Here is a 20,000-nt window from a genome sequence, read left to right on the forward strand (position 1 = left end):
CCACAGAGTGTTTTAAATAGGTTCCTTTACTATGGAGTGTTTTAAATAGGTTCCTATACCATTGACTGAATAAGTGAGTTACAATACCATATACCGTAGTGTATATAATAGGTTCTTATACCATGGAATATAGGTTCCTGACTGTTAAAAATAGGTTATTATACCAAACTGTACACAATTACAGGCTCTTGTATGTTCCTACCATAAACTATGAAATAGGTTATTGAACCATAGATTTGTATGTTTTTTGCCGCCAATCTCCACACTAGCTTCATGTCAGAGGCTGGTCCTGGCTCTCCTCCCGTCTCTGTGAGTCACATCAGTCATTAACATCAGCATGCACCCAGACCACCCACCTGGCTCATCTTCCACGTCATCGCCACACACACACACACACACACACACACACACACACACACACACACACACACACACCAAAGTTAACATTAGTTGACTTTATATATTTTTTTACCTTTTACTTTAACCTTTGAAATATATTTTTACATAATGAAAATATCCCTCTTGTTTGGATTTTTATAGTCATTTATCATTTATCAACCATAGCTTCCCGCTACGAAAACACGCACTTCTCAGGCCGATTTACAGCGCCATCTGTTGGACAGGGTTTATTACGTCGTGACGTGGATCTTGATTTGATTTTCAGCAATACATAATAATAACGGTTAATGTTAATATTACATTCGAACAGTATTATTACTGTACTGTTACTGTCTTTATATTTCATAAAAATCGTGTGTTTTGCTTTCCCCACATATCTCCCAACACAAAGCTCATCCAAGGTAAACCAGCTCACTCCGCAGTCCTCGGTCCAAAAAGAACACTCTGTTGTTGGGAAATGTCCACAGCTGCTCGGTGTAATAAAACAGCTGCTCCGGCCCTGCACGTTCCCCGGAAGCCCATATAAAGGCCCGCTTTTCTTGTTCCTGAGACTTATAAGCTTTTATGACGGAAGTGTGCTCTGCGCAGCGACACGTTAACTTAACTGCATGCGCCAATTAAAAAAAAAATAGATGAGTGGATTAAATAAAATTCATCATTCTCACGTTATGCATTGAAAGATACCCAATAGTGTGTGAGTGGACCCAACTCATTTTCAGTTGACTGCATTCTAGTATCACCCTGCGCCATTCAAATGGGTTCAACAAGGTTTTACGCCTCTGTCAATAAGACCCACGAAATTAACCACACACGTTTTATTCATTAGAATTGTCAAACGTAGTAAAAAACATAATATTATGTAAACATTTTTTTTTTTACATTTTTAAAACCCTTTTACTTGCTTTAAAACCCAGTAGTTTATATTAAAAAACGTTCCGTATTAATGTACCCAATTGTCATGACGACAACAAAAAACAACAACAACAACAAAAACTCGCTCCAGTCAAGTGATCAGTTGTTCGTGGTGATTCTCCGGACCTTCATGGTGACGGACTTGATGCGGTGCGGCACGCCGTTCTGCCTCCATGTGTCCCACAGGATGTGGGTGCCCCCGTCCGCGTGCCCGACGCCACCACCTCCGGGCTGTGCGCCGCGGTCTCCCGGTGACCCGTTGAGATTGGCCAGACCACACTGGTTGAACCACCAGCCCGTGTGGTTGTACTGGGCGCTGCAGCTCTCCACCGTGCGGTTATGGATGGAGCAGAACGGCACACAGCCGTCGTTGTCCACATCGGTGGCGCTGAACGGAGCCGTGTCTTGATTCTGCTCCTGCTCGTAGCCCCTGAACGCGTCGCCTACAATTAAAGGTGGGGCAGGGCGCATTAATGCACAACACACACACACACACACACACACACACACACACACACACACACACACACACACACACACACACACACACACACACACACACACACACACACACACACACACACACATACAAACATACACATACATACGCGCACCCAAACACACACACAGACAGTTACTAAAAATGCTAAAGAACCTTATCAAGTATGCTTGTGTGTGTGTGTGTGTGTGTGTGTGTGTGTGTGTGTTCACCAGCGCTGCCAGCGTAGCGGCCCAGGTGGATGCTGTAGAACTGAGCGTCGTCCCCCAGGCGGACGTCATCGTACGAGGCGTAGGTGGTCTCGTCGTCGTGGGAGACCAGAGCGACGTGGAGCTGGAAACGGGTTTCCTTCTGGTTCAGGATTTGATACACCTTGCTGAGGCCCAGCCAATGCTCTCCTACACACACACACACACACACACACACACACACACACACACACACACACACACACACACACACACACACACACACGCACGCACACACACACACACACACACACACACACACACACACACAGTAAATATTTGTCAGTATAATAAGTACAGTAGAGTCAGTATAAGTAAGTCAGTATAGTAAGTACATTCAATTTAGAATAGTAATACAGTATAGTGAGTACATTATAGTATTATAGCATAGTACATTAAAGTCAGTATAGTAAGTACATTATAGTATTATAGCATAGTACATTTAAGTCAGTTTAGTAAGTACATTATAGTATTATAGTATAGTAAGTACATTAGAGTCACTATAGTAAGTCCAGTAGAGTCAGTAGTACATTAGAGTCAGTTTAGTAATCACATTAGAGTCAATATAGTTAGTAAATTAATCACTATAGTAAGTACATTATAGTCATTATAGTAAGTCCATTAGAGTCACTATAGTAAGTACATTAGAGTCACTATAGTAAGTACATTATAGTCATTATAGTAAGTACATTATAGTCACTATAGTAAGTACATTAGAGTCACTATAGTAAGTACATTATAGTCAGTATAGTAAGTCCAGTAGAGTCAGTATAGTGAGTACATTAGAGTCAGTATAGTGAGTACATTAGAGTCAGTATAGTGAGTACATTAGAGTCAGTATAGTGAGTACATTAGAGTCAGTATAGTAAGTACATTAGAGTCAGTATAGTGAGTACATTAGAGTCAGTATAGTGAGTACATTAGAGTCAGTATAGTGAGTCCTTATAGTGAACGTATAGGGCCATCAGACGAGTGAAAGGTGTAGACCACCTGACCTGGAAGGTGTCCGAAGCCGTTGACGTAGTCAGCCCAGGGTCTCTTGAAGTCCATCAAGCCCTCGGCCCTCCTCTGGATCACGGTCCAGCCCCCCCCCATGTAGTCCATCTCACAGAACACCTCACACACACACACACACACACACACACACACACACACAGTGGGTTTCAGAGTTCGAGTTGAGAGTTCGAGTTAGAGAGAGCGTGGGCTAATACAGTGATATCATATGGATGTTGTCATAGGAACGATGACACAATGATACCATTAAAGACATGTGTGGGAGTGTGTGTGGATGCTGGCTGGTTGACGCAGCCTCACCTGAGTCTGATTGGACTCTGGGGCTGGGTGAGGCTGCACACCTGTTGCACTTTGAGGAATCAGTGTGCACAGGTTAGTGTTAGAGTTGCACGGTTACAACTTTTAACAGTAAACCGGCTTTAACGTCACCACCCTGTGTCCTTTATGTTTGGAGGAGCCCAGAAAAGTCACCTAGGTGGAGTGTAACAGCCACCTAGGTGGCTTGTAGCAAGGACCTTTGCTACAACATGGTGGAACTAGACTGGCTTACCGGGAGGGAGGTAGGAGAGGGGAGGAGGGAGGGAGTGAATGAGTGAGGGAAGGTTTATGTGAGTGTAGTGGAATTATTCAATGAGTGAGGGAGGGGGTGAATAAGTAGACAGGATATGAATGTCTTACAGATCAATCGACCAGCTTAGCGACCAGAAGTCTGGACCAACGTGTGTGTGAATGCTAAAAGGTCCCATGGCATGACATTTTCACTTTATGAGGTTTTCTAACATTAATATGAGTTCCCCTAGCCTGCCTATAGTCCCCCAGTAGCTAAAAATTGTGTTAGGTGTAAAACGAGCAGTAGGTATCTTGCTCCGCCTTTGAAAAAATGAACACTCAAACGCGCTGATTTGGCCCCATATGTTGTCATATGGGGCCAGGTTACCTCCCCTTTCTCTGCTTGGCCTGCCCAGAGAATTTGGCCCGCCAATGAGACAATGAGCTAGGACCGTGCGAGCGCCACATGTGTGTGTGAATACACACACTGTAACGCAAGTGTTCTTTGTTATTTGGATAAAGCTCCTATTTGGTGAAAAGACTAGACTGCGTCGGGTTCTCTGAGGTCTCTGGTATTTCCACAACGAGATTCGTAGTGGGGGTTATCTCGGCCATGGTTGAGAAGGAATTGGGAACCGCGACATGGAGGAGAAAGGGATTGTTGCCCAGGATTGTTCGCTGGAGCCCCGCTGCCCGCTGAACGCTGCCCGTTGCCCGGGGTTGTCTCCCGCCGGAGCCCCGCTGCCCGCCCAATTCAGTCTATACTTAAGATTGACGTGGAAGTGGAAAAACCAGAGGCGTCTGAGAACCCGACGCAGTCGTTTGAGATTCATAATATCATCCGGAGGTGCAAACAGCTTTTGACCATGATAATATATATTATATTATATAGATATCTAAATATAATAATATGCTATTATTTAGATCTCCAGGACTCCCGCCGGAGCACCCGGAGTGTTCAGTGTTCCACTGTAAACACTAGCACATGGTACCGTGGCCACAAGCTGCTCAGGGCCACACCCCCACCCTCCACCTTGACCCGCCTCTAAAAACGGCACGTTTGTGGAGAGCTCATCGTGGGACTGGCTCGTAGTGGCTGTAACTCTGCACCATGCAAGGCTGAATTTCTTGAACGTCTTCAAGTACTGTATTAGGGGCCCACTAACACCTATATTAAAGCATCCATAAAATAGCATGCCATGGGATCTTTAAGATGTTAAAACCACGCATATGGTCTGTTTACCTCGAAGGAGGAGTCTGTGTTCTCGGGGTGGGCGATGTAAATCCCACTGGGGATCTTCGGGACCACCGACACCAGACTGTCTTTGATGTCACTGCAGTCCCGTCCTGGTCACACAGTCCAACACTCCAGAGGTCAATAGGTGTTATTCACCTCCTTCTAAACTGTACACCAGTTTGGCTTATTCACCTATAGCGGCCGTCTTGGTTCTAAACGCTAGCTGGGTCGGGGAGAGCTCATTTAAAACCAAGATGGCTGCTATAGTTCGGTCACCACCGCACCACCGCACACATTCTAATTGGTTAATGGACATTGACTGTTCATTGGTTAGTGTGTATTGAGTGAATGTAGTGTGTACTATGTAGTACAAACAAAAAAGGAGAAGTTGACTATCTCGTCCTCTTGTTTGGTTATAGCTTTAGGGTCCAACTATTACGGCTTGTGTTTGTGTGTGTGTGTGTGTGTGTGTGTGTGTGTGTGTGTGTGTGTGTGCGTGTGTGTGTGTGTGTGCGTGTGTGTGTGTGTGCGTGCGTGCATGCGTGCGTGTGTGTGCGTGTGCGTGTGCATGAAGGTGTCTGTGGTTATTACCATGGGACTGTACTGGTTTGACAGCGTACATCTCTGTGTTGCTTCTCTGAACCTCTAGGCTGAGGGTCTGCATTTTGGTTATGAGCTCTGTCACCTGAAAACAAGAAGCTACATGCATACAGTCAGCTAATAAGACACTAGATGTGAGACCACATGCCTATAGTCAGCTAATAAGACACTAGATGTGAGACCACATGCATACAGTCAGCCATTAAAACACAATATGAGACAACATGCATAGTCAGCCAATAAGATACCAGATGTGAAACCACATGCATACAGTCAGCCAATAAGATACTGGACGTGAGACCACATACGTACAGTCAGGTGATCAGACAGCCAATAAAACACCAGATGTGAAACCACATGTGCAGCATACAGTCAGCCCATAAAACCCTAGATGTGAAACCACATGCATAGTCGGCCAATACATTTGAGTTATCTGTCTTGTAAGCCAATCATAAACTACAGGAGATATGTATGCAGCCAGCCAATCAGAGAGTGAGTTGACAGTTTGTACCTGGCTGGTGAGGAAGTCTAGGGCTCTCTGTTGTTCGTCCATCACATCTCTAATCATCTTCCTGGTGTTGCGGCCGTAAGCCAGCAGAGACTGCTGTATCTGGCCTGAACCACGCACAAACACACACACACACACACACACACACACACACACACACACACACACACACATAGACACACATGTGCACACTCACACATACAAATAAACACAAATCGACATCACGCACACACACACACACACACACACACACACACACACACACACACACACACACACACACACACATAAGTGGGCACAAACACAAACAGATATATATAATGCACAAACACACACAAAATAGTATGATAATGATGGTGTCGGTGGTGATGACGATGAAGGTTACCAGGTAGACTCACCACACAGGGAGTTTTTGTCATCACGCAGCAGTTTGGCGGTTACATCGCACGGAATGGAACATACATCCTGACCCTTGCCTCCTACTGGTGACTTTGGTGTTTTGGAAGATGCAACTTCAAGCAGGTCCGCGATGATGACATCTGATTGGTTGCTCGTCCTGTTTCCTGACCCCTTCCGAGTACAGGTAGAAAGACATGGAACCCATACTTAGACTGCTTCTCTGGTTATCTGCTGACATCTTTATCCAAAGCAATACGGTACGCTTTATTTTCTACAAGTATATACATATATATATATATATATATATATATATATATATATATTACATATACAATTAAATATATAATGTGTAATGAAGTATTTGAAACAGTGATGTTATTAATTAATTGAATTGGCCATATTCTTTTTTCGTGATCTAGGAAAAAAAAAGTTCCCTGCAAAATTGTACGAAAATAAAAATTAGTTATACATGAAGCTCAGAAAAATCCATGTTTACATCCTTCTAGAAAAATATCACAAACAGAGACACCACTGTACTGATGATAGACATAATACAAGACCAGCACACATTCCTCACAACTCCCAAGGCCAATCGGTTCAAAACATGAACGCTGACGAGAAACCCACCCTAAAGAAAGGCTGTAGAGCTATACGTACGGTGTAGACGTTGGCAGCGTAGGGCAGGTAGAGCAGCTGAAGCAGGAAGGCTGCTGTCCACATCACTTCCATTCTGTCCTATAACACGCTGTTGTTAACTGCTTGTCTCTCTCTCTCCCTCTCCCTCTCCTTCTCCCTCTCTCTCTCTCTCTCTCTCTCTCTCTCTCTCTCTCTCTCTGTTGATGACAGAGCTTGGACCTCCTTCCACAGCCGACGGCGTCCATGGAAACAGCTTACACCACACTTTTTCCTTTTTTTCTTTTTTTTTTTACAACAAATCTGTTAAGAAAGTGCTTGCCTGGTCTTTTTCTGTTTCAATATCCGATTAGAACTCTTTTTTTCCCACTCTTTCTTTCCTACTAAACATGTCTTGGATTTGCTTTCTCTCTTCTCTCCATCATCTTTGACAATGTAACCTTGTTCCACTTTAATTTTATGCCAAAACGTATATATATATATATGTGTGTGACTAACTTTGCTGTGAACGCTCATGTGTAACATTTCGTTCTGCAAGGAGCGTTTTTTGAGTTGAAACAGTTGCAAGTTTCATCAGAAGCTCTACTTATGATTAAGCGGTGTTATCTTTACTCATTCATTTCTATATCATCTCATAATAGAGGGAGATCTGAAGGTAGGTGTTTTGTGTCGCCCTGTCTTTCCATCTGTTGGTCTCTGATGGAGAAGATTTTGTCATGTGTTTTTTGGTGCTTTTTTTTCATCCTGCCCCCAGTACAAGAACCAGCTGTTGAAAAGAAATGGGACACCTCATACTTCTGTGCAAGTCTTTCTTTCTCTTCCTCTCTTTTTTTCCTCCCTCTCTGTTTGCTTGCTTGCTCTTGTCCCCCTCTCTTACTCTTATTCACCATCTCACTCTCTCTCTCTTCATCCCTCTTCCTCTCCTCTAGTTATCTTTCACTCTTATTCACTCTCTTTTACTTTCCCTCTCACTTTCTCTCACGCTCAATCTCTATTGTGCACTCTCTCTCTCATTTTCCCTTGCCTCAATTTCCCTCCCTCTCTTCTTTGCTCTCTCAAAACCTCTGTAAACCTTTCCAGATAACCCCCTCTCTCTCTGTCTCTCTCTGTCTCGCTCTCTCTCTCTCTCTCTGTCTCTCTCTCTCTCTCTCTCTCTCTCTCTCTCTCTCTCTCTGTCGCTTGCTTTTTCCCTCATTTTCCACGGTCAAACCAGCGACTTCAGTTTATTGGTTTGGTTGGGTATTCAAATAAGTCCAAGTGCAAGAGTGGGGAGGGGGGGGTCCCACATTACGTATTATTTTCCAGGGGCCACAAGGAGCCCAGCGGCTGGCCCCTCAACATAGAGTGTGCCCAGCAGCAGCAGCATGTCCAGCTCCAGCCCAGCAGACGACCCCTGGGGGTTTACGGCCACGGTCAGCCAGAGGAATGCAGGAGGGCCCGGTGGTGCAGGGGCCCGGCATCTGCAACGTATTACATGCGGATGGAACGCGGCCGCTCAGCGTCATAATGACCGTCCTGCACTGAACATTACACCATCAGTGTCTACATGCTATTTCATGACAGGAGACTACTGGGTTTTTGTTAAGCAGTGAGTGTGTGTGTGTGTGTGTGTGTGTGTGTGTGTGTGTGTGTGTGCGTGTGTGTGTGTGTGTGCGTGTGTGTGCACAACTGACGTTGGGCTTCAGCGGTCATTTCTAAAACATAAGAACATCGAGGAGCCCTTTTGCACCATCTATCGGTCTATTGATGGTACTACACACCAATAATTTAACTAGTTGTGTTGTAATTTATGGTAATGTTACATACGCAGGCGCTTCTATCCAAAGCGACCTTTGACAAAGTGAGACAAAGCCGTCAAAACATCCAATCAATAATGGAATTTGTACAAAAATTCAAACTGTATCCTGAGAAAGTTCCCCCAAAACACTGGACAGAGAATAGACAACTGAGGTTAGGTTTGAGGTTAGGTTTGAATTATAGTCAAGCGCAGAACCGTTAATCTATCGACACAAAGTTTTGTCTCAGTTCAACATAAGAAAACAACAACATCCGTCTGAGAAGTAGACAGCGTAGGCTGACATTCACGGACATCTTGTCAAGTGGATGGATGGACAGATCTGGTTACTCATGCAACCACGGGCTGGTTGTGCGGCCCAGACACTTCTTTCCCCATATGCATGTCTTCCACCAGAGGGCATACATATGGTAGTGTCCGCATAAACAAACCGCGGCCAACCGGAGCAGGCCTCACCAGGAACGGATGTTTTCTCAGGGCAGCTCACTCATACACCCCCCTCTCTCCCCCCTTCTGCCGTCTCTCCTCTCTTCCCTCTCCCCCCACCAGACCGTCCTTCCCATCAACATAGCCCAACTTTTTCCCGACCCCCACTCCCACGCTGAACTCTGTCATTTGATAGTTCTTGCATTTGTATTAACTATTATAAGCTAAATTATGTATTACTTCCTTTTCTTCACGGCATTTTGAGCATTAAGGAAAAAAAAAAATCGACTAAAGATATACTTATCTAAATAGAAAGGGGATTGCGAGTGACAGCTACACTTTGATTGACTACAGTGCTGTGTGGGTGAGTGTCCCTGTTGTGTATTTATCAAACGGCAAATCTTGTGAATGAACCCAGCCGTCGGGCTGAAAGGTAGGCCTGCGGAGTGGACGTCGTGTTGTATAACTACGGTGGCTTTAAACACCGCGACCACGCCCCTTAGCGGTATCACATGAATCTGGACCGAAAGTTGAAGAGGGGAAAAAAGTTGTGACTTTGGGACGAAAACTATATGTAACTTATTTTTCGTTTTTGTACATGTATTCGTCTTCTTCAACGTCGGCATGGGGATTACCTACTGCGTGTAAACCATCTGTCCAACCGTGATTTTACCCACCAAGTCTCCTACTTCACGCAGGAGAGAACCGGACTGAAGGTATGTGGGAGGCTTGCTGAGGCTTTGCCTCACGCGTCTGTTTTTGCGGTTAATAAAACCGCAGTAGTGTTTCATACGATCTGTATTGCCTTGTACGTTTGCTTTGATAATGACTGTTAATAAGTAGGCCAAGACGTTGAACAAAGTTGAATAGCACAATTTTAAGTGTAGGGGGCAACGTTTCACAGCATGATCAAATTTCATGCTATTGCATACAGAGCGAGGTCGTCTGTTTACCAGTCGAGTGTGCGTCTTCGCGCGCAGTTAATTTATTGTGTTGACTTGTTTTTGACACAAAAGTTGAAGATTATGGACGCGCATCATGGCGCGCCTCCGACGGGGCAACAGATCGTGCACGTCCGCGGGGACTCGCAGACGGATCTCGAGGCCCTCTTCAATGCCGTGATGAACCCCAATAAGACCACCAGACCGCCGTCCTCACTGCCCATGCGCATGAGAAAACTTCCAGACTCGTTCTTTCGGCAGCCGGATCCCCGCGGTCACTCCAGACAGGTAGGAGGTTACAAGACATTATACCCTCACACGTTAGATACATTCCCATGAAAACATTATATATCCTTAGACGCTAGCCACATTGCCATAGAAACATCTAACGTACAATAAGGCTTCTCCACAATGCATCTTTAGCAAAACATACATTTTTCTGTTATTTATACCAGTGTATCTTAAACTATGGGTCCAAATCGAGGTGGGTCGTGGCCAGACAATGCAAAGGACTATTTTGGGTCCTGAGACGAAATAATTGAAGAACTACTGATCGATACAATACAGCACACACTTCGTCCGTCTCAAAACAGCCTAGCGTTGTGGCCCCTCTGTAACACTTTGATGGCTTCATGTGATGAAGAACTCGTGTTCCTCTTTCCCCTCAGGCCAGTTCAGATGGCGGCGTGTGCGGTTCCCTGACCCCTCATCACGTCCGTGCCCACTCCTCGCCCGCCTCTCTACCCATCAACTCCCTCTCCACCCAGGCCACGGGGGTCCCCTCCGCACCCGTCATCCCCGATGACATGCCCCTCCCCCCCGGTTGGGAGATGGCCAAGACGCCCACGGGCCAGCGATACTTTCTCAAGTAAGGTCAAAGTTCAAGAAATGTAGCAGCCTCCACTAAGTAGGCAGCACAAAATGGCCCGCGGTAGAGAGAGACTCTCTCACACACACACTCACATACACACACATGCACATACAAGCATACATACATACATACATGCAGGCACGCTCAGAGGCTTTCTATTGGTTGACGTGTGTCATGTTTTGTCCTGTGATGCGTCATCAGAGCCAGGAAGTGATGTGACGTGTCCAGCGATGTCCAGCGATAATTCCGATGTGTGACATGGAATGTTTTGTACTTAATAATTCACTTAATAAATCACTTTAGCAAACATGAATAAAAACAACGTATTATTTTCGTAAAGGTGGGTTGACCGACGTGAGGACAGCCAGGTTGTGGCTCTCAACCGCTGTTCAGATCCCAACGGAAGGGTTCTGGGTTTGAACCCTAATGTCCGCCGTCGAGGATGGTCGAGCAAGATGCTGTAGCCCCTACCTGCTCATTAATAACCCGTATCCTGTGTCATTTAAAAAACACTGTCATTTAAAAGTGGATGTGGAGAACAGCGTCTGCTAACGGACTGCAATTGTTAAAGAATTTGTAACGTAAATAGATCCAGGCTGTGCTTATGAATACTGCCAAGTGTGTCCAGCCTTGCAAAAAATAACCCGGTTAAAAGCTGTCAACGTGGAGGCTGTCAATGGTTAAACTTTTTTTATGTGTGACATCCATCACGGCGCAACCCTTTTTGACCCCGATTTATCAATTATTATAATCGTAATTAATTATGACAAAGATTATTAAGGCTGTGCATGAAACTTCAAGTGTAGGAGGGCTCTAGATGACTTATGAAAAACGCCAAATGGAAGTCATGCATGATCAGGGAGGAAATCGACATCTATTCATTCAATGCATGGGACTGCACCTGTTTCAATCCGACCGGTTAGCCACAGTGGTATGTGTGTGTGTTCGCTGGTGTACATATACACCAACACACACACGCTGTAATACAGGTAAAGCAAGTCTTGTCAGAACATGCCCACGTAGTGCAGCAATAGGGTGGTACTCAATTAATGTGTGTGTGTGTGTGTGTGTGTGTGTGTGTGTGTGTGTGTGTGTGTGTGTGTGTGTGTGTGTGTGTGTGTGTGTGTGTGTGTGTGTGTGTGTGTGTGTGTGTGTGTGTGTGTGTAGTCATTTGGATCAGTCCACGACATGGCACGACCCGCGTCTCGCCCAGCTCCAGCCGCCGCCGCCCCAGCGGACCCTGCTAGCCCACGGTGTGACCGCGCAGACACACAACAGTGAAGCTGATTCAGGTATCACACCAAATGCTGCTCTCTGCGCCACCTCCTAGTACCACACACACACACACACACACACACACACACACACATACACATACACATACACACACACACACACAAACACCCAAACTTCACACACACCCTCTTGTCCTGTTGAAGACGTGCACACCCCACAAGCTTTAGGGTTAGGTTTCTTGTTCTTCTTCTATGGTATGGTGCTTGTTCTTCCATGATTATGTTGATTGTTTGTCTTCTGTGGTTAGGGATAAGGGTGCTTGTTCTTCTTCTATGGTTAGGGGTTACGGTGCTTGTTCTTCTATGGTTAGGGATTAGGGTGCCTGTTCATATATGTTTAGGGGTTAGTCCTTGTTCTTCCTTAATGGTTAGGGATGGGGAGTCCTCTTCTATGGTTAGTGGCACGCGTGGTTGTTCTTCTATGGTTAGTGGTTAAGGTGCTTTTAATTTTCATCTGTGTGTTCATTATTGACGTATTCACTATTGTTCAGGTGTGCTTGCTGAGAGCTGGGAGCAGGCAGTCAGTCCAGACGGGGAGACGTACTTTATCAACCACATCAGCAAGTCCACCTCGTGGGTTGACCCGCGTATAGGTAGCGATCAGAATTCTGTCTAAAGAACCTCAGCTAAAGCCCTATGCTTCAATTGAAACCCATTGTGTTGCATCCTGTTTCACTCTTCATACATCGCCAGGTGCCACTAGTTTGTGGGCACCGCAAGTTCTAAATGATGGCACCGTTTACCAAGGAGATGGCCCTGAGCGTCGTATGGGTGTGTGAAACACTGTTTGTTTCACATTGTTGTGCCACACATTGTTGTATTCCAGCACAGAAGGTGAGCCCAGGCCTTGCTGCCATGGCAACACAGCAACGTCAGGAAAAAGAAAGGCTCAGGTCTAAGCAGGTGAGAGTCAGACTGCGTACACTGAGGTGTGTGTTTATATGCATCTGTTTGTGTATTTCTATATTCATGTGTACTTTGGTTTTCTGAGGTATTTGGCCTGGCATCAGTGGCCAGTTTCGTTGTTCAATATTTAATAGTTTTGATGGAAAAGTTTACTCATTTTAACTGTTTAACTATTTTGATAAAGCAAACCACCCTTGTTTTAATCTGGACTTCATGTGCATCACCCACTTCCTATCGCCATCTGGTGGTGTAATTGAAACAATACTTCTACTGAAGTTCTAGTTCTAGTTTGTAGTTTGCCTTCAATATGCACTACTAACTAACCATAATGCCATAATAATGCACACATGGCTCTATTTCATCCTTGTTTTTACTGTATCTGTATCTTTCGGGATCTCACGATTCTAAATTCAAAGCAAATCCCTGTTCAGAATCAATTCTCCATTCAGAACTCGATTCAGGGGTGCTTATTTCAGGATCTACTTCAGTCTGCCCCGCGCTTAAAAAGGTGATGGGGCAAATTATGGCATGAGGATAAGATAATGTAGTTTATATATTTGAAAAACGTTTTATCAACTGATTGCAATAGGTCTACTGGTTTTCATACAGATTACGTTTCCAGTTTAAGATAAACTCTTTAACCCATGTGTTATCCTGTAGGACCTAGGAGGAAGGAACCTCTCCTCTGTTCTTATTGGCCACGACAGAAATTCAGCCAATCAGAACCCATCTCTGGATGCAAGGATTCTTGGCCCAGCCCATGAGCCTGTGCTCAACGGGTAAGATGTCACTAGAATACTGTATAATATAAATAATTGTAACAATGCGTTCTGAAGCTTCTTCTAAGTACTCAAGGACCCTTAACATGAAGAAATACCAAAAACAGGAGCAAAGACAAAATATCAATAAAGGGTCACATCAAAACATTTAACAGCATAAAAACAAAGGGGCAAGAATGAAAACAAAGAGCGAGGAGGGTAAGATGTTAAAAGCAGTTCTAAAGAGGTAGGCTGTGAGTGATGTTTTAAAGTAAAGGTGGGGGGTGTAGTCACAGATCTGTTAGGGAGGGAGTTCCAGAGAGAGGGGGACTATTGTAGGTGGTTGCTGGTCATGTAGTGAGGCACGTGCCTCCACTATGTTATGAATCAGTGGCGGCTGTTGGTCTTTCAAAGAGGGGAAGCTCATTTTCGGCCTACATCATAAATTGTCAATTTATGTATATGTGTATATATATATATATATATATATATATATGTAAATTATGCTCTCTGTACCTTTTCAAGGAACTGCTCTGTCATACCAACTAGCTGTCTTTTCCACTGACTTGACCAGTGTCCTCTCAATGGCCAGCAGAGCTAGGCTGCTTAAACGGCCTTGGCCCATCGTGTTACGGGTGTAGGACTTGAACCGCTTTAAACAGGAGAAGCTCCTTTCTACACCTGCAGATGTAGCTCTAATTGTTGCCACTAATGAAAACAGTTTGTAAAGCTGAGGCATTGCACTGTCCAACTCTTTAAGGAACACCAAGAAATCAAAGATCCTGATCTGAATACAGGACATTTGAGTTCAGACCTCAGGCTCCCTGAATCAAAGTGATGGCCAACTACCAAAACTATATTAAACTTGAACAAGGCAATGTGGGAATTATGTTAAAGTCGACAATGACCGTCGACTTTCAATGCACTAAAAAAAGCTGTTCTATGCAGCCCCATTGACGTGGAGGGAAGCCGAGCTTCCCTTGCAGTCTTAGAGAAATCGCCACTGTTATGAATGTATTCCCGCTCTTCTCCACCAGCGCTCACTCCCGGGACCAGAGCACCGACAGCGGCCTCAGCGTCAGCAGCTTGCCCCGCCCCTCCGACCACATGCTGAGCTCCATGGACCACATGGACACTGGTAAGAGAGGCCTCGCACACAAACCATGCAATTACCTGTGTGTGTGTGTGTGTGTGTGTGTGTGTGTGTGTGTGTGTGTGTGTGTGTGTGTGTGTGTGTGTGTGTGTGTGTGTGTGTGTGTGTGTGTGTGTGTGTGTGTGTGTGTGTGTGTATATATATGTGTATATATGTGTGTGTGTATTCCGGCGACTGAATTTGAGCTTTTTCTTTAAACAATTTGAGATGAGATGTAACATAACCCACAGAGACAAGAGAGGTGGTGTCTGAAAACAATGACCAGAATTAATACAATGACAACTCGATTGGGTAATAATAATGAACAGGCTAGGGTTAGAGGGATGTCTTATACTGCGGGCCCTGTGAAGCCCTTTGAGATTTACTGGTCCAAGGCGATTTAATTAAAATGACTTGACCTGATTTTCGGAAGTATTTGTTTTCATGTATGTTGTTTTACACATACAAATCAGCGGTTGTGTCTGGTGACCCCCAGGTGACCCCACGGAGACCCCGTCGCTGTCCTTGCAGGACACGATGTCCGGGCTGCCCATGTCTGACACAGAGGAGCTGATGCCCTGCATCCCCGAAGGTCTGACCTCAGACCTCCTCATGGACATGGAGACGGTTCTGTCCAGCTCACACATGGACAAAGACAGCCTGCTCACTTGGCTATAGTGGCCCACCCATCGGAGCGGTCGTGAAGACGCTTTGCTGCAGGAATCTGTCGGTCTTGTCCGCAAAGCCTCAGTCGAGTCGAGCCGCGATGTTGTTGTCTTTTTGTCATCCTGCATATAAAAGCATTGTCTTTCTAGTAAACACGGTGGACAGAAGAGTTGTGTTCAGTTGAGAGTTACATGTCCATTGTGGTCTAAAAGCACATTGAGTGAGTCACAGTTCCGTCCCGGAGCTCTGGTCTGCAGAATCCATCCGTACCATTTGTTTGTGGGACATGTTTTCCCCCAAAAAGTGACAAGCCACAGACAGAGAGGCTGGGTGGCAACAGAAAGCATGCTAATGTGTTGTAGTGCCTGCCTAACCTTGGAGATCATGAAAACACACAGGGCGAGGATGGAAACAGGCTGGCTCTAGTTACTTGTGTTGAACGGGATTCTGACTCTGCACCACAGACTCTAGTTGAGAGAAACGTTGCTTTTTGGTCACCTTTGGAAACACTATTGCAGCGGCCTTGGGATTTATTGCAGTGAAATCGGTACAAACAACACTACGCTTGTCATGGAGTATTCGGCTGTTATCTCAATTATTATTTTTTTATCGTGTACTTCTCAATACTGAGAGAAGTCTGTGTAATGTAAGGCACACACCAGCTAATGTGTGTACAATTGCTGCCATTTTTTATGAAAAATCTCTGCAGCTTTGTTGTCACGTGTGTGTATGTGCGCATGTGTGTTTTTTGACAGTTTTGCTCACCCCCCCCCCCCCCCCCCCCCACACACACACACATACACACACACACATGTTGTCATATTAGCATTTTATAGCATCAACTTACGAGCATAGCTATTGGAATCTACATGGATTATTTTGTTTAAGTGTATCGACATCCTAACCAAATTTGAATCTAGCTAAACTAAAGAAGCTATGTTGCTAGCAAGATTCACGGAGAATATGACACCCAATTTAATCATTGTTTGTATAATATGCATTGTTGACGGATAAATGGAGGACATTGTATTTTGAGGGGAACTGAAATAGCAGATGTTCTTAGACCATTGTTTTTGTATAATTTTCAATGCATGGGTCACATATATCTTATATTTACTCATGTAGCCATTTTAACGCTTTAGTTTAATAATTAAATGTTTCTTTGCAATATTGTATGCTCAATCTGCTCATTTAGTTGATAGTTGTAACTATATATATTTTGTGCCCACAAACCTCACTCCACTCAACATCATGCATTAATGATTTATTTTTATTATTAATACAACAGGTAACACTTTACAATAAGTGTACATTAACATTAAGTAATGCAGTAATAAGCATTAACTATTAATGAACTAACAGCAGTTAGTTAACTTATGGTCTAGTAATCATTTATTAACCCATATGCTATTGCTATATAAATATTATTACTACATTAACTAATACTATTTAATGGTCAATTAATGTAACCTTATTGCCAAGTGTTACAATACAATATTAATATTTGTTACAGTTGATAATACCAATGGAAAATAAATTAGATTTTTTTTTCACAAAATACAAGCTTCTTTTCGTTGTATTCTGTATTATTAAAGAGTCCCATTCCTGAAAACATACATTTGAAACATAATGATGAAATCTATAAATACTTTCAGCTTATGCTATGGATATGGATCTAAAATGAAAAAGGATCCTTGTAAATGGAAAAGTATACAGTTAACAATATATTGTATGAATTATTCCTGAATTCCTCCTTGGGGAGTACTCCGGATCTAAATAATAGTCTTATTTTTATACTGTAACTACTATAATACCATCGCAGTTGAAAAGGTTGAAGAATGTACAGATTACAGCTTTACAACACATTAAGGTAAAAACTGTCTAGTAGGCGTGGCTTCATGTGCTCAGGGAGGAACTAAACATGGCAGCCCCCGTATGAAAGTCACGTTACTAGAATCCTTTAGGTTTGGGCCGTCCTATTTGTGTATGTTAATGTTATTTACAATGTACAATTTAGGTACATTTCAGATATATACACATATATAGTATTTTTGTTAAATAAGGAACGATAGGCTCTCCTCTCCAAACATTTGCTAGGCCGACTCACTCAGCTGCCAAGTTAACCTTTTAGCCAACGTTCATATCAATAATGGAGCCTGAAATGCAAATCCGAAATGTAAGTTCCATATGTTCAACGTTAAAGTACATTTCCTTCGGGAATTGGTGCAATACTGAAGTCACCAAAACGATTGTTATAGCGTTTTATTTTGTATTGACTGTTGCAGCTTCTATTCTGATTGTTATAGCTTCGGGATTTCCTGCTGGTTTACAATCGCATGACCGAAACCTGTTTCCAAAGATGCTCTAGCAATTTTAACTACAGAAATCTGACAATGGTCGAGGTAAGTGATGTGAAAAATGTCAGTCTGCAAGTGTGACTCGAATATTTACAATACAACCCAGTGATTGCACAGCTGTTTGATTTGTTCAAATGTGTTTAGGACCGCTGTGTGGATAACTGCGCTGGGAAGCTGATTCGCGCTAACAATCGTCTGATGGGCACCTATGTCCAGTTGATGCCAAAAATGGTCCAGAAACGCATGGATGAGATGCAGAGCAAGGTTGCAGAGGCAGAGGCAGCAGCAGCAGCAGCAGCCACCGCCGCAGCAGCAGGGTCTGTCACAGAAGCTCCTAACACCACAGCATTCTCCATAGACCAAACCTCACCACCGCCTCCACCTGCTTACCCGTCTCCAGTTGATACAGATACAGGACCCCTGCAGGTACTCACTGGACCTGTGCTTGATTCAGGTCCTGCGTCCCTGGTAGAGGTGACACAAAGCCACATGGCGGCTCCTGTACCAATCATACCAACCCCAGTAGAAACGTTTATTCCAACACCTTTTGATAACGTGGGGATTAAACCAGCTTCTACGTGTATTCCAACATCTTTTGATAACGCGGGGATTGGACCAGCCTCTACGGTAGTTTCCCCTCTGCCAGAACCTTCTGTCAGCAGCATACATGATACAGCTCTTCCTGTAGCCCATATCACCCCACCGGTAGTACCTGCTCCTTCTATACCGACCCCGGCCAGACCAGAGAGCCTCGCAGCGGACCTGTCAACAATATCCAAAGCCTAGCGGTTGTGGAGAGAACCATGGTGCTCCTCTCCTCTGCCAGGCCATCCAAGATGTCGACCAACCTCTGGTCAACAACAACTACAGCTTGGTGGTTATCCTCACATAATCCCATATTCTGCGTCCAGAGAGTCATAGTGACATACTAATAAGATATTATAGATAATAATTGTGTATTAGCAACATTAGGCCTACCCCCCCCTTTTTTTTGTTTTTAAAATATTGTGGTGACGGATGCCATAGTAAACTCAACTCATGATCAATAAACAAAGTCACATGTGATATTTGTTTGCATAAATGTCACTGGTTGATAATGTAGAGTAAGCATCAACAATACAAGTTAAAGAAAGGCCATTGTATTGGCAAATGGTTGATAACTGGTTGATAATAGATATGTGTTTAATGTCACACTTGTTTGTTTGTCTCATTGTGGATAATATGGAATGCTAGCTAACCCCAATAATGTCTTTGTCAATGCTGTTTTTTTAATTAAAAGAAGCCATCTGAAATGCAAGAGTTTGTCCATTAAAAACAAACAAAAAAAAACAGTAGGGTTGGAACTAGACGAGAATGGATGACATTTCGTTTTTTAATTAGACATTACAATCCATTCTTTTTCACAGTATCAATACCATTCATAAAGGGCTCTACCGTAAGTTGAGTTTGATTAGCCATTCATTCAGACCTATGACGACGGCATCTGGAACATGCCCATTCATGGTGGCTGTCACGGGGGCCTTCCAAAGCCGCCTCAGGTCTAGCGTCCTGCCCGCTGTATGCACTAGAACAGTATGTATAAAGCAACCCTCTGCTAAGGAGCAAAATATTGTAAACCTCCATTCTTAATGCAAAATAAAGAAGCTTGTAGTTTGTCAAAGCTAGATGCAATTATTTTGCCATTGGCATTTTCCAATTTTACAAATGTAAATGTATTAATAATTACAATAAATTATTAATACATCCTATCAAGCGTCTTTGTGTGTGTGTGTGTGTGTGTGTGTGTGTGTGTGTGTGTGTGTGTGTGTGTGTGTGTGTGTGTGTGTGTTTATAGGCCTATATGAAGTGTAAATAC

The 20,000-nt window shown here is 43.9% G+C and overlaps 3 protein-coding genes across 5 annotated transcripts; 2 read left to right on the plus strand and 1 right to left on the minus strand.

The window, feature by feature from the left end:
- Positions 1-1,410: 1,410 nt before the first annotated feature.
- Positions 1,411-7,094, minus strand: angptl5 (angiopoietin-like 5; the record flags this gene model as incomplete). Its single annotated transcript, XM_084474045.1, has 8 exons — positions 1,411-1,754; positions 2,023-2,203; positions 3,049-3,174; positions 4,865-4,968; positions 5,450-5,543; positions 5,970-6,073; positions 6,365-6,536; positions 7,023-7,094. The coding sequence occupies 8 exons, from the start codon at positions 7,092-7,094 to the stop codon at positions 1,411-1,413; spliced, it is 1,197 nt and encodes a 398-aa protein (XP_084330171.1).
- Positions 7,095-9,549: 2,455 nt separating this feature from the next.
- On the plus strand, positions 9,550-16,567 carry LOC311354888 (transcriptional coactivator YAP1-like). 3 transcript variants are annotated; one of them, XM_084474755.1, is made up of 10 exons: positions 9,550-9,583; positions 9,918-9,935; positions 10,236-10,448; positions 10,829-11,028; positions 12,199-12,323; positions 12,818-12,919; positions 13,153-13,229; positions 13,893-14,011; positions 15,028-15,128; positions 15,619-16,567. In XM_084474755.1, exons 3-10 carry the CDS (start codon positions 10,245-10,247, stop codon positions 15,798-15,800), a joined length of 1,110 nt encoding a protein of 369 aa, XP_084330881.1. In that variant the 5' UTR covers positions 9,550-9,583; positions 9,918-9,935; positions 10,236-10,244; the 3' UTR covers positions 15,801-16,567. The 3 variants fall into 3 exon arrangements, with proteins under 3 accessions (XP_084330881.1, XP_084330882.1, XP_084330883.1); XM_084474756.1 differs by lacking the exons at positions 9,550-9,583; positions 12,818-12,919 and having other exon boundaries at positions 9,746-9,935; XM_084474757.1 differs by lacking the exons at positions 9,550-9,583; positions 12,818-12,919 and having other exon boundaries at positions 9,746-9,935; positions 12,199-12,284.
- A 1,132-nt stretch (positions 16,568-17,699) lies between these two features.
- On the plus strand, positions 17,700-19,893 carry timm10b (translocase of inner mitochondrial membrane 10 homolog B (yeast)). Its single transcript, XM_084474189.1, has 3 exons — positions 17,700-17,964; positions 18,095-18,190; positions 18,290-19,893. Exons 1-3 carry the CDS (start codon positions 17,938-17,940, stop codon positions 18,929-18,931), a joined length of 765 nt encoding a protein of 254 aa, XP_084330315.1. The 5' UTR covers positions 17,700-17,937; the 3' UTR covers positions 18,932-19,893.
- The last annotated feature ends 107 nt before the right edge of the window (positions 19,894-20,000 follow it).

The sequence above is a fragment of the Micromesistius poutassou genome (genome assembly GCF_964030765.1).
Source record: "Micromesistius poutassou genome assembly, chromosome: 10".
NCBI classification, from domain to species: domain Eukaryota; kingdom Metazoa; phylum Chordata; class Actinopteri; order Gadiformes; family Gadidae; genus Micromesistius; species Micromesistius poutassou.

Bases quoted from the DNA above. Each gene is read 5' to 3' on its own strand.
- LOC311354888 (XM_084474755.1), top strand. From the start codon at position 10,245: ATGGACGCGCATCATGGCGCGCCTCCGACGGGGCAACAGATCGTGCAC. The intron at 12,324-12,817 runs GTATCACACCAA...ACTATTGTTCAG, and splicing joins CAACAGTGAAGCTGATTCAG to GTGTGCTTGCTGAGAGCTGG. The intron at 15,129-15,618 runs GTAAGAGAGGCC...GGTGACCCCCAG, and splicing joins CATGGACCACATGGACACTG to GTGACCCCACGGAGACCCCG.
- timm10b (XM_084474189.1), top strand. From the start codon at position 17,938: ATGGAGCCTGAAATGCAAATCCGAAAT. The intron at 17,965-18,094 runs GTAAGTTCCATA...TGATTGTTATAG, and splicing joins CTGAAATGCAAATCCGAAAT to CTTCGGGATTTCCTGCTGGT. The intron at 18,191-18,289 runs GTAAGTGATGTG...AAATGTGTTTAG, and splicing joins GAAATCTGACAATGGTCGAG to GACCGCTGTGTGGATAACTG.